This window comes from Marmota flaviventris, chromosome 11 (assembly GCF_047511675.1).
Source record: "Marmota flaviventris isolate mMarFla1 chromosome 11, mMarFla1.hap1, whole genome shotgun sequence".
NCBI lineage: Eukaryota > Metazoa > Chordata > Mammalia > Rodentia > Sciuridae > Marmota > Marmota flaviventris.
Window position 1 is genome coordinate 48718812 of NC_092508.1, and position 20998 is coordinate 48739809.

General features: G+C 32.2%; 1 protein-coding gene across 1 annotated transcript in view; it reads right to left on the bottom strand.

Annotated features, from left to right (window-relative positions):
• The window catches only part of Znf804a (zinc finger protein 804A), a 296273-nt gene that overhangs the window by 51717 nt on the left and 223558 nt on the right, over window positions 1-20998 (bottom strand). The window contains exon 2 of the mRNA XM_027943981.2: window positions 19946-20089. Coding sequence (XP_027799782.2) covers window positions 19946-20089 — 144 coding nt within the window. The remainder of the gene's footprint in view (window positions 1-19945; window positions 20090-20998) is intronic.

The following is a 20998-nucleotide window of genomic DNA, read 5'->3' on the forward strand; positions in this document are numbered from 1 at the left end:
CCTTTTAATAATGCAAGAACTGTGCATTAACCTTGTATTTTTCTGACTTTAGCTCCTGGCACATCATATGGCTTGCCTTCCCTGAAATTACTGAGTGAGGATCAGTCATTTCACAATACTTTTTCCACTAAATAATTTTTATGTGTTGTAAATTTGAGAGCAAATTACTTTATATGTGAAATATCAATGTTATTTGTAAAACAATCTCACTGAAAAAAATCAAAATCCATTTAAAAATGTTGCCTTGATTTTTAAAACCAATATACAAAAGTTAACTGATGAGGACATGTAAGGTGACTTCTTGCAGAGGAAGATAACGTATAGAGGTCAGCCATCATCTGTCAAGTAAGATTTTTCCCCATTGTAATTATTTTCTGCAATTGAACTATTTTTATTTATTTTGTTTTAAATTGCAAGCAGTTTGGATTTTCTCAGAAAAGTTAGCTGAAGTCATTTTTTTGATTTAGGAAAACATTGTAATGAGAAAAATATTTTGGTCAAAGTCATATCAATGTATAATTTAGAATTACTGATTTCAAGATCACTAGGAGGGACACCATTCATCATAACAATGTAAATAATGTTCATCATGAGTATCTTTATTTTTGCTGGTTATTAGGTATATGAAGAATATATGGATAGGATTTAATAATATTAAGACAGTTTTTACTATTACTTTAGTAGAGTCTGGGTAGAAAGAAGATGGGCAAGAAAGTGGACCCTTTCCCTACAAGGAGACACTAAGAAAAACAACAATAATAGGTGAGTCCCTACATAGGAGCTATCAGGAATAATGTGCTAAATAAATTTCAACTATATTCTGGTTTGTAATTCATTTTTATAATTCTTAAATAACAGAATTCAGAAAGTTTTATTAAGCATTGCAGTCTACTTTAAGCTAATTGTAGGAGACTTCAGCAGGGCCCTCTGCCACCTTTGGTATAGATGGGCAATGTAGAAAATTTTACAGTCAAAGGAAGCCATTCTTAATTTAGATTGTAAGAGTAAATTTGTACTTTAGACCAAGCCTGAAAAGAGAAGGTACAATCAAAATAGATGCATAAATATTGAAAAGTAGTAGTCAAGCACTTGGGACCTATGAAGAATGTCAACTGGGCATTGAAGACAGTAATTTCTAATGATGTAGAAACAGATTTCTTAGTTATATTGATTTGAAATTTCAATATAAGGTCTAATTATAGAAAAGATAAAATATAAACAAAGATTATAGTAATAGCATATGCTATTTAATAATTTACTGTTCTTATGGCATCCATAGTACATAATCTCTCTTATTATGTACGTCTGTGTGTATGTAAACATAGAATATATAAGAGTAACATAGACATATTATGTAATATATAAATAACACATATATGATATTAAAATAATATTATTGTTATATAGTATATGCTATAGAGTATAATAATATATAGAATATAAGATGTATATAATAAAATATATTAAGGATTATATTAAATATCAACCTTGTTAACTAATGAGAATTTAAGAAAGTATTAGTTTTTAAAGAAATCAACAGAACTAAATTTTCAAGAGTGATGGACTATTATTGATGATTGCTATTGACCATTATTTATAGTTCTATCCAAGGTAAAATAAAATGTCAGCATGTTATCAGATAGTTTTTCATTGTCTTAGTATGATAACTTAACCAATTTTCTGAATGTTTATTGATTACTGTTTTAGTTCCTGAACTAACTAGCTGTGTTTTGGAGAAAACTTCTCACAAGAAAAAAGGTGGAGATATTTAAATTAGAATTAAAGCCAGAATTAATTATCGTGATTAGTTACAGCAGCAAATACAAATTAGAAAATAAATACTTAGCATATTTATGGTTGTGTAAGAATGGCCTCTTGCCAGAGACATCTAAATCCTCTATGTGCTTGCATTTTTTATTATATGTTCTCAAGAGCCATTCAATTGTAAGAAGCACTTGCTTCTGAGTAGCAGAAATTGAACTCACTTCACTTTTACATCCTTGTATGAACCTACTATACTTACTTGAACCTGTAGTTAAGCATTCATCTCCATCATTTCACAAAAACTCTTCTCTCAATTTCTTCACATTTTCGAATCCAAAATCAAGTAATCACCTTTATCTTTAATCCAGCTCTTCACCCCTTCTACTTGACAGTTGTCTTGTTTTCCTTCCACCCTACTGTCCTGCCCATTCAAGTCCCATAGTTATGCCGTCTTCATTCTCCCAAATTATCAATATGTGAAGTTTTAAGAATTCATCCCTCTTACACATCTCTGTATCATTGAATTCTCTGGATAGCCATCAATTTTATGACTTTAAACACCTGATTACTATATTTAATTGCATACTCATAACGTCTATATAGGAAATGTGACAAGTCTGCAACCTGATGCCTGACTCTGAACCCTTTGTAATTTTTCTTCAGCACCCTTCAATCAAATGCTGTAACAAAAACTTTGATGAACTTTCTTTCTTTTACATCCAGAGTCCAATCCATCAGTATCATGGAAATCACGATTATGTAACTCAAACGAATGTCACCTGCGCCCTGGATTATAGCAATAGCCTCCCACTGATCTTGTTTCTGCCCTAAAATCCCCTCTTTCCAGTCTATTCTGCACATAACAACTAGTATGATTTTTTTTTCTGAAAAGCAATTTAAATGGTGTTACTTCTGAGACAGAACTTTTATATTATCCAAGGGCATTTAAAAATAAATTCTCAAATCAATATTATGGACTACTAAAAGTTCATTAATCTGGGCTGAATTTTCTTTTACAAATTCATTCCTATTGTTTTCCCTAGCCTGTACATTTTGCTCATATTGGCTACCACCTATGCCCCCTCCCTGCTCTTTGTTTGTTAACTAGCTTTACTGAGGTATAATGGAAGGACAGTCGCTCCTCCAAATCTGTGGATTATGCATTCATGTATTCAACCAGTTACATATCAAAACCATTTTAAAGAACTGCATATGCACTGAACATGAATAGACTTTTACTTGTCATTATTCTCTAAATATAATACAGCATGACTACAATTTGCACAACATTTGTGGAAAATTAGGTATTATGACAAATCTAGACATGATTTAAAATATGGGAAAAGATGTGCTCAGGTTACTGGAAATACTATACCATTTTATGGAAGGGTCAAAATTACCCCTAGATTATGACATCTGTAGGGCAGATATGGAACCAATTCTCCTCAGGTACCAAAGGGTGGCTTATACAGATAGATGTATTTATTTAATGTATACAATTCTATGTGTTTAAACATTTGCAAACGCCTGTGATACCCATTACTCCAGTCAGATTATAGACACATCCAATATGTCCCAAAGTGTCCTTGTGCCTTTCTTCTACTTTTTGTGGTAAGAATAATTAACAAAGGTTTGTCTTCTTAAAAATTTTTAAATAAACATAACATATTCTTAATTATATGTCCTGTCATATGTATTGGATCTGAAGACCCTATTCATCACTCATAAAAATAATTCTCTATTTCTCCACATCATTTAGATTCTAGTGACTTCTATTGTATCCTGGGCTTCTATGAATATAATCATAAGTAGAATAATGGAGTATTTTGATTGGTTTATTTCCTCCAGGCTCATCCATTTTGTCACAAATGGCAGCCTGAATAGGCATCTTTTTGAAAGAATCTAGGCACAATCCTGCTCCAGGACATTCTACAGCATCCAGGAAGTATTCCTTTAGATATTTTTTATCACTCATTCACTTGAAGTTTCTGCCACATCATCCCAGTGGTTTTAACTATTTCACCTAAACTTGCCCTGCCTTTCATTCAATTTCTATCATCTTTTCTTCAATGTTAATAATATATAAACTTATATATTGAGACACTGAATTGGTTTTTGACTATCTTCATGCCACCAAATGTAAGTTTTTTGAAAGGAAACCTTTTAATTTGTTCACTATTGATATCACCTATGTTACATTCTTATTTTTATTAGCAATGAGTATATGTAAACTTATGTTTATTCACATAAAAACAATTATAAACTTAAGTTTATTCACAATTTGTAGACTACATGTGCATGGGCAGATGGTATATGTGTACAGGCATATCTGTGTATGTCTAATGTATGTATGCATACATACATATGTATGTGGGGAGATAAAGAAAGAGAGAGAGAGAGAGAGAGAGAGAGAGAGAGAGAGAGAGAGGCCTATCTAAGCCAAACTCTGCCTGGTTTATTTTCTCTTCACTTTTTTTTTTCTCTATGTGTATTATTTTAAAATGTTTTCATTTTCTTTCCTAGTTTTCTCAATGAGAATTAGGGAGAAAGTGAGTTTTAAGATGATAGCACTGCGATGGACAGCTTGTTGCTCCTATTTTATTTAATCATAATAAAATTGAGTCATTTTAAAGAACACATCTTTTCTGTGTAAAAAAATATGTTTCAGAAAGTATATACCATATTAATATGATATTTATGTCCATATTTTTTGAATATATTTATAATATGCACCAGTTCTAATAATTGATTACATATTTCCTTATTTTTTTAATTGATTTTTTTATATATGACAGCGGAATGAATTACAATTCACCTTTACATATAAAACACAATTTTTCGTATTTCTGGTTGTATACAGAATATATTCACACCAATTTGTCTCTTCATACATGTACTTTGGATAATGATGTCCATCACATTCCAACATCATTTCTAGCCTCCTGCCCCTGCTTTCCCTCCCGCCCCTCTGCCCTATCTAGAGTTCATCTATTCCTCCCATGCTTTCCATCCCTACCCCACTATGAATCAGCCTCCTTCTATCAGAGAAATCATTCAGCATTTGTTTTCTTGGGATTGGCTAACTCCACTTAGCATAATCTTCTCCAACTCCATCAATTTTCAATTTTCAATTGGCTCCATTCCCAATTTTCCAAGGAAGCTCCATACTGCTTTCCCTATTGGCTGCACCAATTTGCAGTCCCACCAGCAATGTATGAGTGTACCTTTTCCCCCACATAGTCACCAACACTTATTGTTATTTGTATTCATAATAGCTGCCATTCTGACTGGAGTGAGATGAAATCTCAGAGCAATTTTGATTTGTATTTCTCTAATTGCTAGAGATTATGAACATTTTTTTCATATATTTGTTGATTGATTGCATATCCTCTTCTGAGAAGAGTCTGTTCAGTTCTTTGGCCCATTTACTGATTAAGTTATTTGTGTTTTTAGTGTTTAGCTTTTTTGAGTTCTTTATATACCCTAGAGATTAGTGCTTTATGATGTTTGAGGGGTAAAAATTTGCTCCCAAAAATGTAGGCTCTCTGTTCACCTCACAGATTGTTTCTTTTGCTAAGAAGAAACTTTTTAGTTTGAATCCATCCAATTTATTGATTCTTGATTTTAATTCTTGTACTACAGGCATCTTATTAAAGAAGTTAGGACCTAATATGACATGATGAAAATTAGGGTCTATTTTTTCTTCTATTAGATGCAGGGTCTCTGGTTTAATTCCATCTTCTAAGCTCTTCTTTGATTTCTTTCTTTGGGGTTCTGTAATTTCATTATATAGATCTTTCACTTCTTTTGTTAAATTGATTCACAAGTATTTTATTTTATTAAAAACAGGTAGTTTTCCTTTCTGAGGATTTGTTATGGATATACAGAAATGCCTTTGATTTATGGGTGTTGATTTTATATCCTACTAGTTTGCTGAATTCATTTAGTAGTTTTGAAATTTTCTGGTGGAACATTTTGGTTCTTCTAGGTATAGAATCATATTGTCAGCAAATAGTGCTAATTTAAGCTCTTATTTTCCTATGTATATCCCTTTTCGTTTCTTTCATCTGTCTAATTGGCCAGTGTTTCAAGAACTATGTTAAATAGAAGTGGTGAAAGAGGGTGTCCCAGTCTTGTGCCAGTTTTTAGAAGGAATGCCTTCAATTTTTCTCCATTTAGAATGATGTTGGTCTTAGGCTTAGCATAGATAGCCTTTATGAGGTTGAGATATGTTCCTGTTGTCCCTAACTTTTCTAGTGTTTTGAACATGAAGGGGTGCTGTATTTTGTCAAATGCTTTTTCTGCATCTATTCAGATGGTAATATGATTCTTATCTTTAAGCCTATTGATGTGATGAATTACATTTCTTGTTTTCCATATGTTGAGCCAACCTTGCATATCTGGGATGAATCCCACTTGATCATGGTGCAATGTCTTTTCGATATGTTTTTGTATTTGATTTGCCAGAATTTTATTGAGAATTTTTGCATTTATGTTCATTAGACATATTGGTCTGAAATTTTCTTTCTTTGATATGTATTTGCCTTGTTTGGGAATCAGAGTTATATTGGCCTTGTAGAATGAGTTTGGAAGTGCTCCTTCTGTTTCTATTTTCTGAAATAAATTGAAGAGTATTGGTATTAGTTTTTCTTAAAGTTCTTGTAGAACTCAGCTGTGTATCCACCCAGTCCTGGGCTTTTCTTGGTTGGTAGGCTTCTGATGGCATCTTCTATTTTATCTCTTAACATTGGTCTGTTTAAATTGTATATATCATCCTGATTAATTTGGGCAAATCATATGACTTAAGAAATTTGTTGATGTCTTCAATATCTTCTATTTTATTGGAGTACAAGTTTTCAAAAAAATTTCTAATTATCCACTGTATTTCTGTAGTGTCTATTGTGATACTTTTTCATCATGTATGTTAGTAATTTGAGTTTTCTCTTTCCTTCTCTGTTAATGTAGCTAAGAGTCTGTCAAATTTATTTATTTTTTCAATGAATCAACTTTGTGTTTTGTCAATTTTTTCAATTATTTCTTTTGTTTTGATTTCATTGATTTTAACTCTAATTTTAATTATTTCTTGCTTTCTACTTCTCTTGGTGTTGATTTGTTCTTTTTTTTTTTTCTAGGACTTTGAGATGTAGTGTTAAGTCATTTATTTGTTGACTTTTCTGCTTTTGAAGAATGAACTCCAAGAAATGAACTTTCCTCTTAGTACTGCTTTCATAGTGTCCCAGAGATTTTGATATGTTGTGTCCATGTTCTCATTTACCTCTAAGAATTTTTTAACCTCCTCCTTGATGTCTTTTGTAACCCATTGTTCATTCAGAAGCATATTGCTTAGTCTTCAGGTGTTGGAATAATTTTTATTTTTATTTATAAAATTTCTAATTTTATTCCATTATGATCTGATAAAATGCAGAGCAGTGTTTCTGCTATTTTGTATTTGCTAAGAGTTGCTTTATGGCATATTAATTATATGGTATATTTTAGAGAATAATCCATGTCCTGCTGAGAAGAAAGTGTATTCTCTTAATAAAGGATGAAATATTGCATATATGTCAGTTAAGTCAAAGATATTGATTGCATTATTAAGATCTATAGTTTATATTTTAAACCTTTGTTTGGAAGATCTATCCAGTGGTGAGAGAGGTGAGTTAAAGTCACCCAAGATGATTGTGTTGTGGTCAATTTGACTCTTGAAATTGAGAAGAATTTGTTTGATGAACATAGCTGCTCCATTGTTTGGGACATATATGTTTATAATTGTTATGTGTTGTTGGTGTATGGTTCCCTTGAGCAGTATGAAATGTCCTTCTTTATCCCTTTTGATTAACTTTGGCATGAAGTCTACTTTATTTGATATGAGGATGGAAACCCTTAGCCTTTTCTGTTTGGCTTATTTCACTTAACATAATGGTCTCAAATTCCATTCATCTTTCTCCAAATGACATAATTTCATACTTCATGAGAGTCATGATTTCATATGCTGAAGAAATGTAATATATACAATACATATACACATATATGTATATATATTTATTTCTGAGAGGTACTCTAGAAAAAAAAATGTTTGTTCTCTTTTTTTATTATTTTTCCATAAAGGTATTGTGGCTGAACATAAACTAAATAAACTGTGTGTAATATTTTCTTTAAAACATTATGTTTTTTTGCCTTTTGATAATAATGATTTATTTTTTCTCTTACTTTTTTCTCCTGTGTAAACTATATTTGGATTAAAACATTTATGATAATTTCTTATGGACTCCAGAGTGAAACAGCTTCTACAGCCCAAAACAATATTTGGGGTGAAACAAAATTGGATTTAACGTTTAGCAAATCATTTCTTTATGAGATATTTCAGTTAAACACTCAGCATTCATCTTTGTTAAAAGGAGACAGCACAGTGACATTTTTAAATTAAAAAGAAATTATCAATATGCTAAAAAAGAAGTTGTTACTATTCTGCAGAGAATTTTGTTAGGAATTTTGTGAAATGAATCACACCTTCTTGGTTGGAACACATCATTCTGATGATTTGACTTCACCTTTAGCTCTGAGGAATATCACTACAGAAGCATCAACCTTTTCACATTAATATCTCTTTATTGCAAAAATACAAGCAGCATGTACTCCTGAAATGCATACTTAGGCAATATTTTCAAAATTGGTACAAAAACCTGAAGGAACATTTTAAGCAAGTGTAAAGATGGGAGAATACTTTAATTAGTAATTTAATTATTATATATGGCATAAATCACATGAATAAATTGGTGTGAAATTTAATTGCTAAAATGTAAATAACACTTTAAATTGATTTCATACTTGTATATCATATTTATAGTGCATTAAACATATGCATGTTAGCATGAATACATTTTAAATACGTATGTGTATATATATATATATACACTATATATACTATATTTAAGATGTGTGTTTGTATTGATGAGAAAACCATTGAAACTGTAATTTAATGTTGTTTCTTATTCATTTGTACACCGAATTAAATATATTTTATCCAGTAGGCACCATAGAATGCATACAAAATACATTAAATTCAAAAACTGTGAAAATAAATATCTTTAAATATAGATTATTATCTTCATACAATTTCCACTAAGTAGGACACTTTGTTATATTACACAGCATTCCCTACTCACAGTCTATATTTTCTGCTGGTTTTTTTTTTTTTTATTTCAAAAATCCTCCAATAAAGCAATCAAATAAACAATAACAAAGCCTTTAACGTTTCAGTGCTTGAAACACTGCTTTCTTTTGGTAGGCATCTGGCAGGACTGGGAGAGATTCTGGACTGCATGACTGTAACAGAGATGTTTGATTTTTACAGTAGTGCAGCAGATATTTGGGTTAGATTATTCAAAGTTTATACATTGCCTCTGGGGATTAGGTTCCTATGGTGAGAATACACATCAAAATCAGAGAAATCAGGATCAGCTAAGCAAGAGATCTGTCTTGGTAATGGGCCTGCATAAGCTTTTCAGTGGGCACATACATGTGTTTCTACACATTTACTTTTCACCAACCAGGCAAGGATGAATATGAGAGGTAGAATGTTGATTAGAGAAAATTCAAGGACAGTTTCATTTGAAATTCTGCTTTAATTCTAAGGATAAACTTTATCATTACTTTTATGTGCTAATTATCATAATTTAATACTAAGTAATGACATTTGAATATATACCTAGGTACATTATATGTAATTTTTACACAGAAAAATATTGGTTCTCTTAGACTCAAAAGGCTTATAGTATGGCCTGAAAAAAAATCTAACTTTCTGAGAAGTTCACACATATTACAAGCACCCCTGATTTTTGGAGTACAGCTTGAGAATCAGTGTTTCAATGACCAAGCAATAACAAAAGAAAGATTTGACATTTTTTCTTTATCATGTTTCTAAAAACATATAGAGATTGTATATGTTACAGATTCAGATAAAATAAAATAATTCAGTAAAACAATTTATTTAAAAGATACACTAAAATCTGATATATATCTTCTAAGGATCTAAGAATTTCAAATGTGGAGCATGAAGTCACACTGTTCTGAAAACCACTTGGAGGGAACCAAGAGAAAGAGAACTCTATCTACCCAATTACCCTGATTCCTTCCTGTCCAGGATGGGACCTATGCAATTTATCTTCCCAGATATTCATGCCAGTAATCTAGGCACTAGATTGTACTTGCTTTTTTCTGTCTTTAATGCTCAATTCATTTGTAGTCGTGTTGCTTCTACATATAGAATATTTCTGCTGGATATTCACCTGTATCTCTCTCTACTGCTACCATAACGATCTGAGGCATCATTGAAGATCTATTCCTCTTCGTTTTCCATCATCTAACATTCATTTTACAAAGAAACCAGAATCCCTTCATTTACTCATTAACTTATCTCTTCAATGAACACTCATTAAAGATCATCATAAGGTAGATATGACATCAAAGGGTTAGAATAACATAGTAAGCAAAAACTAGAACCTTAGCTTAAGGAGTAAAAAGGGAGTTACTACTATTTCTAGGGATGGTCATTTAAGAATTGTTGAGATTATGTTTTGCAGCTATGAATAATTCATAGTATTAAGCTTATTTCTTACATTTTAGAAAAAAAATTCTAACAGAATCACCTTGAGGTCTATGTAACAATATTATATTAATTGCACACTGTTCTTGGTTTGAGTGTTTGTCTCCTCCAAAACTCAAGGTGAATTTTAATTGCTATTGTAACAGTATGATGAGTTGGTCCATTTAAAAGGCGATTAGGCTGAGTGGGATTGACTCTGTGCTAGAGGAAGAGTCCAGTCCCCTCTTGCTCCTTCTTGCTTTATTGCCTACCATCACCAGAAGAGCAGCAAGGATATACTCAACAGATACTGGCCTTTTGTTTCCTGGATTTCTCCACTTTTAGTCAAAAAAATTCTGTTCATTATTAATCACCCAGATTTAGGTATTCTGTTGTTTTAGCATAAAATGGATTAAGACATATGGCATCTCAAATTTGTCTGTCCACAGAATATGATTACTGCGATAAAATAAAATTTCAGCACATAAAGAATTGATGACAGCACGTCAACACAATAGCTTGTGTTTGCTAATTTCATAACTTCTCTGAAGTCCAGATTAAATTTTAAAAAGGTTTATACCTATGGCTGCCTCTGAAAGCATTGATGAGCCAAATGTTCAGTAAAAACAAAAGTCATTTATTTCAAGAAAGAAAATGGTTATTACAAATGGGATTTCAAACTTCACTGTGTTCTTTTGCCAGAAGTTATGATAATAATCATGTAGCCAATTTCATGAAATTATTGTATGTTAAATATTTCCAGAATTTTCCTTTGTCAGCACTGTTTGCAAAGATAATATGTATTTATAACACTTCCAATACCAAATTACTAAAACTGCAAATATTTTTATTCCTGGGTTAAGGAAGAATGTAAACTAATTACATATATGTTTATACTCAAAATATGTACATATATATGTACTACATACTTAAGTGATTGTAAATGTAATATGAATACATATTTATACATTCATCTTCTTATTCTGTTTCTAGTCCTCCATGAGTAATGTTTTTCTTTTAGAAATAATAGCTGGTGATCTCAAAAGGTAATAATTCATCTAATGGCTAAACATAGGCAATTCTAAAATAAGCAAACATAATGTTAATTACTAAGCATTATTAACTATTCATAGCCTGTTTATTTTTTATATATTCATGATCAAGTATGATATATTTTAGTACATTCTGGAAATCTGGGTATTATCATAACTTACAAAGCAAAATAGAATTATTGTTTATATTGTTAACAGTGAAATGCTGATTGGTAAAATATGTAAGAGAGTGAAATATTACTATGTGTTGTATCTTAGCTGCGGAAAAGACATTTTTGCTTTCTTATTTTCTAAACAAATTACATTCCCATCTACCTGAGCTATCCCAAATGTGTAGTAGAAAATGAATAGTATTTCAACCTATATAGAAATAGATTGTTACTGACATTTTTATAGTATAGTTGCTTCCTATTTATTTTACTTACTCCAATCCAGATATTCTTAGTTACTGGGTATATATGTGCGTATTGGGTGACAGGTGGAGTCGTCTTACATATTGTTTAGACAGCTCAAATTCACACATTCTCCATAGAGATTATCTGTTTTCTCTAATCATAGAGAATACTACTGCCTCCATTTCTAAAGTCAAGGCCTAGGGTGTCCCACTGTATGTTTTTTATACCTCTATTTGAAGACTCATCAGTCTTATTCTGATGATTCAAATTCTGTTCCAAATTAGTTTCCTTTAGCAAGTCAGACATCTCTCAGTTAGCCATGCTTTCCGTCCTTCTCATTGACAAAGGAATCTACCTGCATCTCACCCCCATCTGTGGCAGGATCACCAGTTTCCAAATAGTTTCCTTCGGAAACCTTCAAGAGGGCAGCAGGAAAATTTGAGCTGACTTTATCGCATGTTTAAAGTAATATCCTAAAAAGCTCAACCAAACAATTTGTTTCTTAAATTCATTCTGCTGCTAAAATGTATTTGATATTGGCTGAGTTTCAAATAGATGTGGATCAAGTAGCCCCAAAGGCATTCTCTTTCCAGGGTTTCTACTTTCTCTATTTCTTTGTAGTACATTTATTCCTCTATAGCTCATTGTTTAAGAGTGAAAATCTAAATCTAGTTGTTTAACTGCCTGTCTTCACCCTCTTTGTTTCTCACTCCATCTTCTTTACATTGTTTTAAATAATTGTTTTGTAACCAAGAGGATTGCAATTTAGCTATTCTATATCCTCTAGACCACAGAAGGACACAAACATGTTATCAGATTTCCATATAATATTAAATTTACCACCCTGGCTATCCCCATTCTATTTCTCAACAGTAGCCTCATATTATAACTATCTGGAAATCTTCCAACATGAGCATGAGCCATGGATCTATACCAGACTCTGGAATTCTATTTTTAAAACTCTGGTGATTTTAACTTTCAACTAGAATTAAAGTTTTTTTTTTTTTTTTGTTGTTGTTCTATACCATGACTGCCTCCTACCACAGAAGAAGAAATACTGAAGTCTTAGCTGCTAAAAATGCAAGGAGGATCTTGAAATATATTTTGAGATAATCCTTTCAGCAGATCATGTAAAGTTTGACTCTTGATAGGATTAGCAGATGAAAATTTTAGAGAGAAAAAAATTTATATTCGAGAGGTGCTGCTCTGGAATCCTCACATTATGTTAATCTTAGATTTATATATTTCTTTTTTTTTACCAGATGAATTTTCTTCTAAGAAATCTAATTGTATTAAAAATAATTCCTGGACTGGGAATATAACTCAGTAGTAGAGCACTTACTCAGCATGCACAGGATCTGGGCTCAATTCCCAGTACAAAAACAAAAAAACAAAGAAACAAACACCCAGAAAGTTTCTCAATTTCTTAAAAATAATAATAATAAAGAAATATAAATCTTTGCACACAGCAAAAATATATAATAAATTTGTAAATTATTTCTCAAAATAGATGTAATCACACCAAATGTATTTTATTAACAAAGTACTATAAAATAGTACGATAAAAGTAAAACATGCAATCTCATTGATAACACCAACCAAGTTGTCAAACAAACAATAAGAAGGATAAATTTGCCATATATGGTGGCACAAGCATATAATCCCAGCAGCTGAGGAGGCTGAGGCTTGAGGATCTCTAGTTCAAAGTCAGCCTTAGCAAAAGTAAGGCACTAAGCAATTCCATGAGAACATGTCTCTAAATACAAAATAGGGCTGGTGATGTGACTCAGTGGTCAAGTTACCCTGAGTTAAATCTTGGATTCCAAAATAATATATATATATATATATATATATATATATATATATATAGAGAGAGAGAGAGAGAGAGAGAGAGAGAGAGAGAGAGAGAGAATTGTCACCAAAACGTTGAATGTTTTTAATGAATTATAATGGCTAATTGACATTCATAAAATGAAATCCCTATAATTAGCTGTATTTTTCTCTTATGATTGTTTTCAAGTGTTTTTCTAATGCGCAGTTACATTTAGGTAATATAGGTCAGAAACATTTGCTTTCAGTTTGTTTTATTTTTTTTCCTGTACTCAACACTGATTGACTGAGTTCATCTTCCATCATCTCAGCCCGATAAATTATGGATATTAGAAAGGAAGCAAGAAGACTTGAAATTGATTGGGAGAAAATTTATAAAAATGACAACCATTCAGATAGTAGAAATTATTATTTTTATCCAAAGTTTGGTGAAAACTCAAGACAAAACCTGAAGTTTAGTGCTGTATGAATCATGAGTGGCTTTAAATAAGAAATGTCAAAAGAGAACAGTAGAATGATGACTTATGTTTTATGATATAGATATATGCATACTTGGGACAATCATTTGAGGTTTTGGAGGTTCTAGAGGAGCGAATGATATGTTCTTCCTTTATTCTAAGAAAAAAAATTCAAAGTAATTTGTTAAAACAATAAGAAAAAAAGCACAATTAAACTGAACTACACAGCACACAAGCACAAATAAATGAATATCTCATAGAAGATATCTGAAGTGACTTTATTGTGTGTGTGTGTGTGTGTGTGTGTGTGTGTGTGTGTGGTGTGTATTCATTTTAAATTAACCATTAATTGATATGTGCTTTTATTCCACAGGTGAATATTTACACAAAAATATCAAAAAGTAATTCATTTCTCCAGTGTCCTATCGCTGAACAGCAGTTTAAATTATTAGTAAATGTTCAAATTGAGGAATAAAGCTATTCCATTTCTATAGCAGTAGAAGTCCCTGCAGGAATAACACATTCCAACAACCCAGCCTGACCTTGACTTCCTCTGGGGCAGAACAAAACAGCAAGCAGCAAGGTACTGAATCCTGACTTGCTGAGGTGGAGGGCACTTCAGTGCCTTTTGGGAAGTATTTCAGCCACATTGCAGCCACTAAAGCAAAAATCAAGATGTTTGAGGGACAGTAGCAATAAGGCAATCATTCCCTTTTCTATCTCTTCATAGCACCAGTATGACAAATCTCTTACAGCGAAAATAGCTCTGAATTGCCCACAGGCTGCCAGGTGAGAGGACAGACACTGTGTGGCTTTACTTTAAGGCAGATGAACAGGTGAAATGGTTTAGAGGAAAATCTTTTCTTTTACCTGATGCTGATTCTCTGATCTTTTTTTTTTTTATAATTTCAGTGACTAGAATTCAGAATGATATAACTTTACTAGAAACTATTTTATTCATCTTTTCACATGAGAGAATCAATTGTAAGGTGTGCAATTGAGAATATATGGATAATTTACAATGATGCATAGGACTTATTATTACACTTGACAATTTTGAATTCTAGAAATTGTGATCCAGACAGGCCAAAGAAAACCCCTCAACAAAATCCTCTGTGTATAGACACAAAAATAGAGCTCTGAAGAACTTAAATAAAAAGCTCTGTCCATAAAGCAGTTACTGATGGAGCCACTGTGAGATACATAGGTGTCTGGACTCTTCAGATGAATTTGTTCCACATGCAAAGATATGTTTCTTTAATTTCCTCATGGATACATATAAATATAGTAACAATATGTTCTTTTATATTTAAAATAACATTTCCTTTAACATTCCAGAGATTGGATAAATATATAACTAGCAAGAAAAATGAGGCTTGCTAGTTAATTGCCTTTAAACTTCCACATTCATCAAATATCCAAAAATATTGCTACTTTCCAATAAACATACATATTCTAACCATATTATTAATTACCCAAAGGGAGGACACATAAAAATTAAACCAGGTCAGTGGGTATAATGTGATACTGTTCTAGGTAAGGGGAGATATGGTTACGTTAAAATACTGAGTTTATTATTATGTAAAACTATGTTTTAAAATAATAAATCAACTTTTTGTGTACATAGAGAAAATAATGATTGCATTTAAACTGTCATTTTTTTGCAGAGTATTGGATTTTACATGTGTTAATAATATTATTTGCTTTTCTGTGCCAATGCCTGTGGCCTGAGCTGTTGGAACTGTTAGCTAAAGAGCAAAGTAAACCTCACCACTCCTCCCACAGCAGCAGGCAGCACAGAGTAGAATAAGACTCCACCTATGGAGGAGAAGGGCATGAAAGATAGCACAGAAATTTGCCTTGCAATTCCGTGTTTGGTCCTAGCACAGTAAGACCTTGAAACAAAAAGAAATCAAAGGGCCTTGCATGATGTCAAGACAGACTCAGGTTTTGACCTGCATCATTGCCAGCCATGAGTGGTCATGGGAGCCCTCAAATCTCAGAGACTGTGCACATTCTTGTGACTGTGAGGCTCAAGGATCATCCAGCTAGTGTCAGCCATGGTAGCCAAAGGACTGTCGTGAAGTACCATCTAAAAACCTTAGACAGCACAGCTATCCCAAGCCAATACTTATATTGACAAAGCCTTTAGAACTGCTCTGGAACCAGACAGACTTCTTCACCATAATAGGATGTACTTGGAGTTTAGCCTGCATCACCAATATCTATAGCATGGGCAAAGATGTATTCCTAAGACTATGCACATCCTTGAGACTTAGATCCAGGTGTAATCTAGCTTAGCATGGTCTTTGGTGGTCTTTACCAATCTCAGACACCATACTGTAGAGCAAGACTCGATTTGCTAGGAGTTGGACAGTATAGTAAGCCTAGGACTTGCTTTGGAATTCAGTGCTTAGCTGGCAAAATCTAACACTGGTCAGCTTTTAATGGCTCCTATCCTCAGATCAGTGTCTGCGGACAAAGTCTTTGGAACAAGTGTGGTGCCAGGTTCCCCTAACTGATGGCAGTGTTCCTGGGTCTTGAGTCCATATTAACTGTAGGCAATCCCATAGACTGTGGGTTGTTCCAACTGGTATTGCACTGGACTTGGTAGACTATAGTAGGCTCAGTGCAAAACACAGCATTGTGTAATCAGTGGCCACAGACATGACATAGGGGCATGGAGTACATCCCTCCATATTGAGTCTGCCAAATGCTGGCAGAAAACAAATCCTGTACTGCTTAACCATACCAGTAATTACCTTAAGAGGCTTATAGAAATAGATTGCACTTTTTAGGTAATTCCCAAGTTCATGTTAAACAAGACACTGATGGTGGATTTGGGACAAATTGATCTTGGAGTTTCGTCTAGTGCTGAAACAGTGACCACTCATCAATGGTGAACTCCCAACAAACCTGTATATAAGTCATCATCCCATGCTGAAGTGAATACATGCTCAAAGAAAACAAGCAGAGCAGCCTGTTTAGAATTTTTGAAAGGCGGGATAAACAAAGCCAGATTATGATGACTGGAATAAAAATTTAATCATTTAGTGCCCAGTTGACTTCACACACCAAGACATATGAAGAGATTTGAGGAAATCATGACCTCAGCCAAAGTTCAAAATAAAGGATCATAGAGAGATCAGATATCAAACAGTATGCTGAAACTCAGTTTAAGTCAGCTGTTTTAAGGAAATACAATGAGCCTGAAGAAAACACAGAGAAATAGTTCACATTCCAAAAAAGAAACTTTAAAAAAGAGATGGAAGCAATTTAAAAACAGAAATCCTTGAGATGAAAAATATGCTAAGCAAAATTAAAAAATGCAATAGATTGCATAGAAGAAAGAATTAGTGAGCTCAAAGACCAGCTATTTGCGAATGCAGCCCTGAAGGAGAAAAAATGTAATATATAGGATTGAAGGAAGCTTACAAAAACTTTGCATTATAGGGATTTAAGAAGGAATTGAGAATGTCAAAGGGATAGAAAGCTTATTCAAAGGAATCATTACAGAAACTTTCCCAAAGCTAGAAAAAATGACAAACATATATAGAAATCAAAATTGCTATTTCTATGCTCTCTCCATCAACTTTCACAGAGTGACTTTACATTTATTTCTCTTGTGCATTTCTTTTATTGTTGTTGTTGCTGTTTCATATGCAGACAGGTTGTTTAGTGAACTTAATCCTAAATAAAACCTAATTTTCAAGAGTTATGTCAAGCCATTATCAGACAGTAGGTAAACTTTTCTATGTTTATTTGTTTTTAAAGTATCCCAACCTTAGGCTTTCAATAAATAATACTCTAAATTGTCCACCCTCAGCCAGTTTCTGCTTCTTGAAAGTATCCAAGGATTTTGGAATCAGGTGTTAAAAATATGGATAGCTGTCATTGGGTGACACATTTTTTCCTTAAAGGGAGAGAATTCCCTAGTCAAACACCCTCAAAGATGTACCCCTATCCTGAAGAGAAGGGACATAATGAATATATAGATTTTACACATTTTAAGCTACTATAATATCATCTCATGACAAATTGATCAATTGTAACAATGCTATCTACCAGAACATTTTGGAAGTGTATCTCTCTATCTGGCCTGATGCCTCAGAGAGTTTTCAAATGTGAACCTCTGGCCCTTCAAAATAACAAGATGGATCCCCCTAAATTCCCTTAGCTTATTTGTATAAAATATATAGTAGGCCAAGTTTAAAAGAATAAGGAAATATAAAGATCCTCAGGATAACCTAAATGAGTTTGACCTTTATGAAACCCTATAACTAAAATGTTATAATCTATTGAAAACCATATTAATAGCTATTAAAACACTCTTAAACAAACATATACATTTCTAAATACTTACTTTACTTAATGAAACATATGTGTAACAACATATCTTGTGCTCTCAGATTCCTAGGAAAAAAACAAGAGAACTACTTTCTCAGATTTGCCACCCTAGCAACACATTGCAGAATTATTTTGTGTGTTTATAAAATTAATGCCAACAAATTTAGAAAAAAATCAATACTATTCCTGATGGATGTTAATGTTCAAACCAAGCAATGGTAAATTTATATGTGTGCCTTTTTAGTAAGAAAGGAATATTTTTTATATTTCTATTTATTTAGACATTACCAGAGTGCTAGTAGATCTAGTACATACCAGGAGAAAAAGCCAAGGGCTGATCATTAAGCTAAATGTTCATTAATTAATCACTACATAATTAAAGGCTAGTTTCTCCCTTCAACATCCTCCCCAAAGCACAGTTTAGTTATTATGAAAAATTGATAGCAAAATAAAATACCCACAATTCATTTATAAGCATTGAAAAATGTGATCATTTCCCCCTACTTTTTCTTATGTTAAATAAATCTGATTTTATGGGATGGTCAAAGCTATGCCTTTCATTTATATCCAAATGAGTTCTTCAGTCAGTCTTTGTAGGTGATGCTTAAATTAGAAAATGCTTTAAAGTAAAGCAAAAAAGGCTATCATATCACTAGCAAAAAAACAAACAACAACAACAACAACAAAAAATCAAAGTTGAATTGGTAAACATAAAGCACACTAGAAAAATGAAATCTATATTAACTTCATGTCTAACATAATCACTATTTTAAATGCATCTTTATACAGTGTTACAAAATCAATCTTAGATTTACAATTGACAGTAAAATGCAAGAACATTAAAACAAACTACATTATACACATTATATACTTATTTAATCCATAACCCTGGACCATTTGTAACACACAGATTTCTATTTCTTTATGTTTCCATGGTAGTTGAAATCTAAACTGCTTTCTATAATGAGCTACAATCAGGAGCTGTACAAATTTGTCAGTGATGAATGGCATATGAAATGATGGCTGTCCCAAAAGATTATATTGCCCAGTGACTTTGTAGATGTCTTTGCCTGTGTAAGTACATGAGGCTGTTTGTCTGATGATGAAATTGCGGAAGGACTCATTTTTCAGAATGTGTCCCTCATCACTAAGCAATGCAAGCATGTATGTATAAAAATGTATTTACATTTGATGAATATAACATTGATTTAAATATTTAACACTTAATACATTTGAGGACATTTAGACAATCATCACTTGTATAATATTGTTTTCAAGACACCAACACTCATGAAAAGGCAATTAAATGAAATTGTTTTACATCAGTCATTGGTTTCAAACTTTGTTTATGATGCTTTTTAAACATATTTTGCTAAGTATCATCAAAACCTCATCCCAGAATAACATCTTTAAAAACTAGAGATCAGAGAAAAATTATAAAATATATATTCATATTTTACATTCTACTATTCAAGTTAAGAAATGTCAGCTTTTTATGAAAAAAAAATTTCTTACCTGTTTGTGAGCATGGTCATATGAATTAATGTGGTTGTCAAATTCCTGATGCTTATAGTACTGCTTATCACAGAGTTCACAGTAAAAATTAGCCTTCAGATCTTCCAGAGCTTTTGCTATGGTATTCTCCTTCTCAGCATAGTCCTAAAAAATAAAATTTCAGGGAAGTTAACTCTCTCCCCTGAAGTTTACTGTATTTTGACAGTTGTCAACTTCAGTATACTCATGAGAAACAGAAACAGAATATAACAAAGAGAAAAATAAAGCAATTGAAATTAAAAGAAATTATGAGCTTAAAACTTGCATATTAAAAGACAAAGACAAAATATTCATTGTAAAAAAAACAGCAGAAACATGGACAATAAAAGAAAATCTTAGGAAGAAATAGAAACTGTTGATTTGAAAGTTTGTATTGGATGTTAGGATAAAAAATGAAACTCATACAGCTGTTTTGATTTAAGTGTAGATTTCTGGCAACAGCTTAGTTAATATAAAACTTTCCTATGCTGAACATCTAAAATGTATCCTTTTCAAAGTAGTGTATATTGGTGTGTATAAATTTAATTTTACAATGTTTCCTTTAATATCTATATAATAACTTATTCATCTAAACTAGATTTCACTTGACTAACATTTTCATCTTTGCCCATATAAATTTTGATTGAAATTTAAAATGTCTTCTAGTCTTTGTGGAAAAAAGCACTTTTCTGCAAGTCATGTAAGTTATTTACCTAAACTAAATAGAAATAATCTGTATAGCACATGCATTCATGATGGTTATAGTAAATAAAGACAACTATACAACCATACCCCTGAAAAGAGGAAAAATATGATCAGTCATCATTAGCTTTTGTATAAGAACCATAAAATAGCAAAGTGTTTGTGGCTTTCAGATTTTCCTAAATTCGAATTTACTTGCTATTTCATACCTGCTTAACTGTTAATGTTGCCAGGCACAAATAAATTTTACATGTTGAAACACTGGCTGATTTTTTTCACTAAATTGCTGATGTGAGGAAGATGTAAACTGCAGTCTGCACCACAGGAATATAT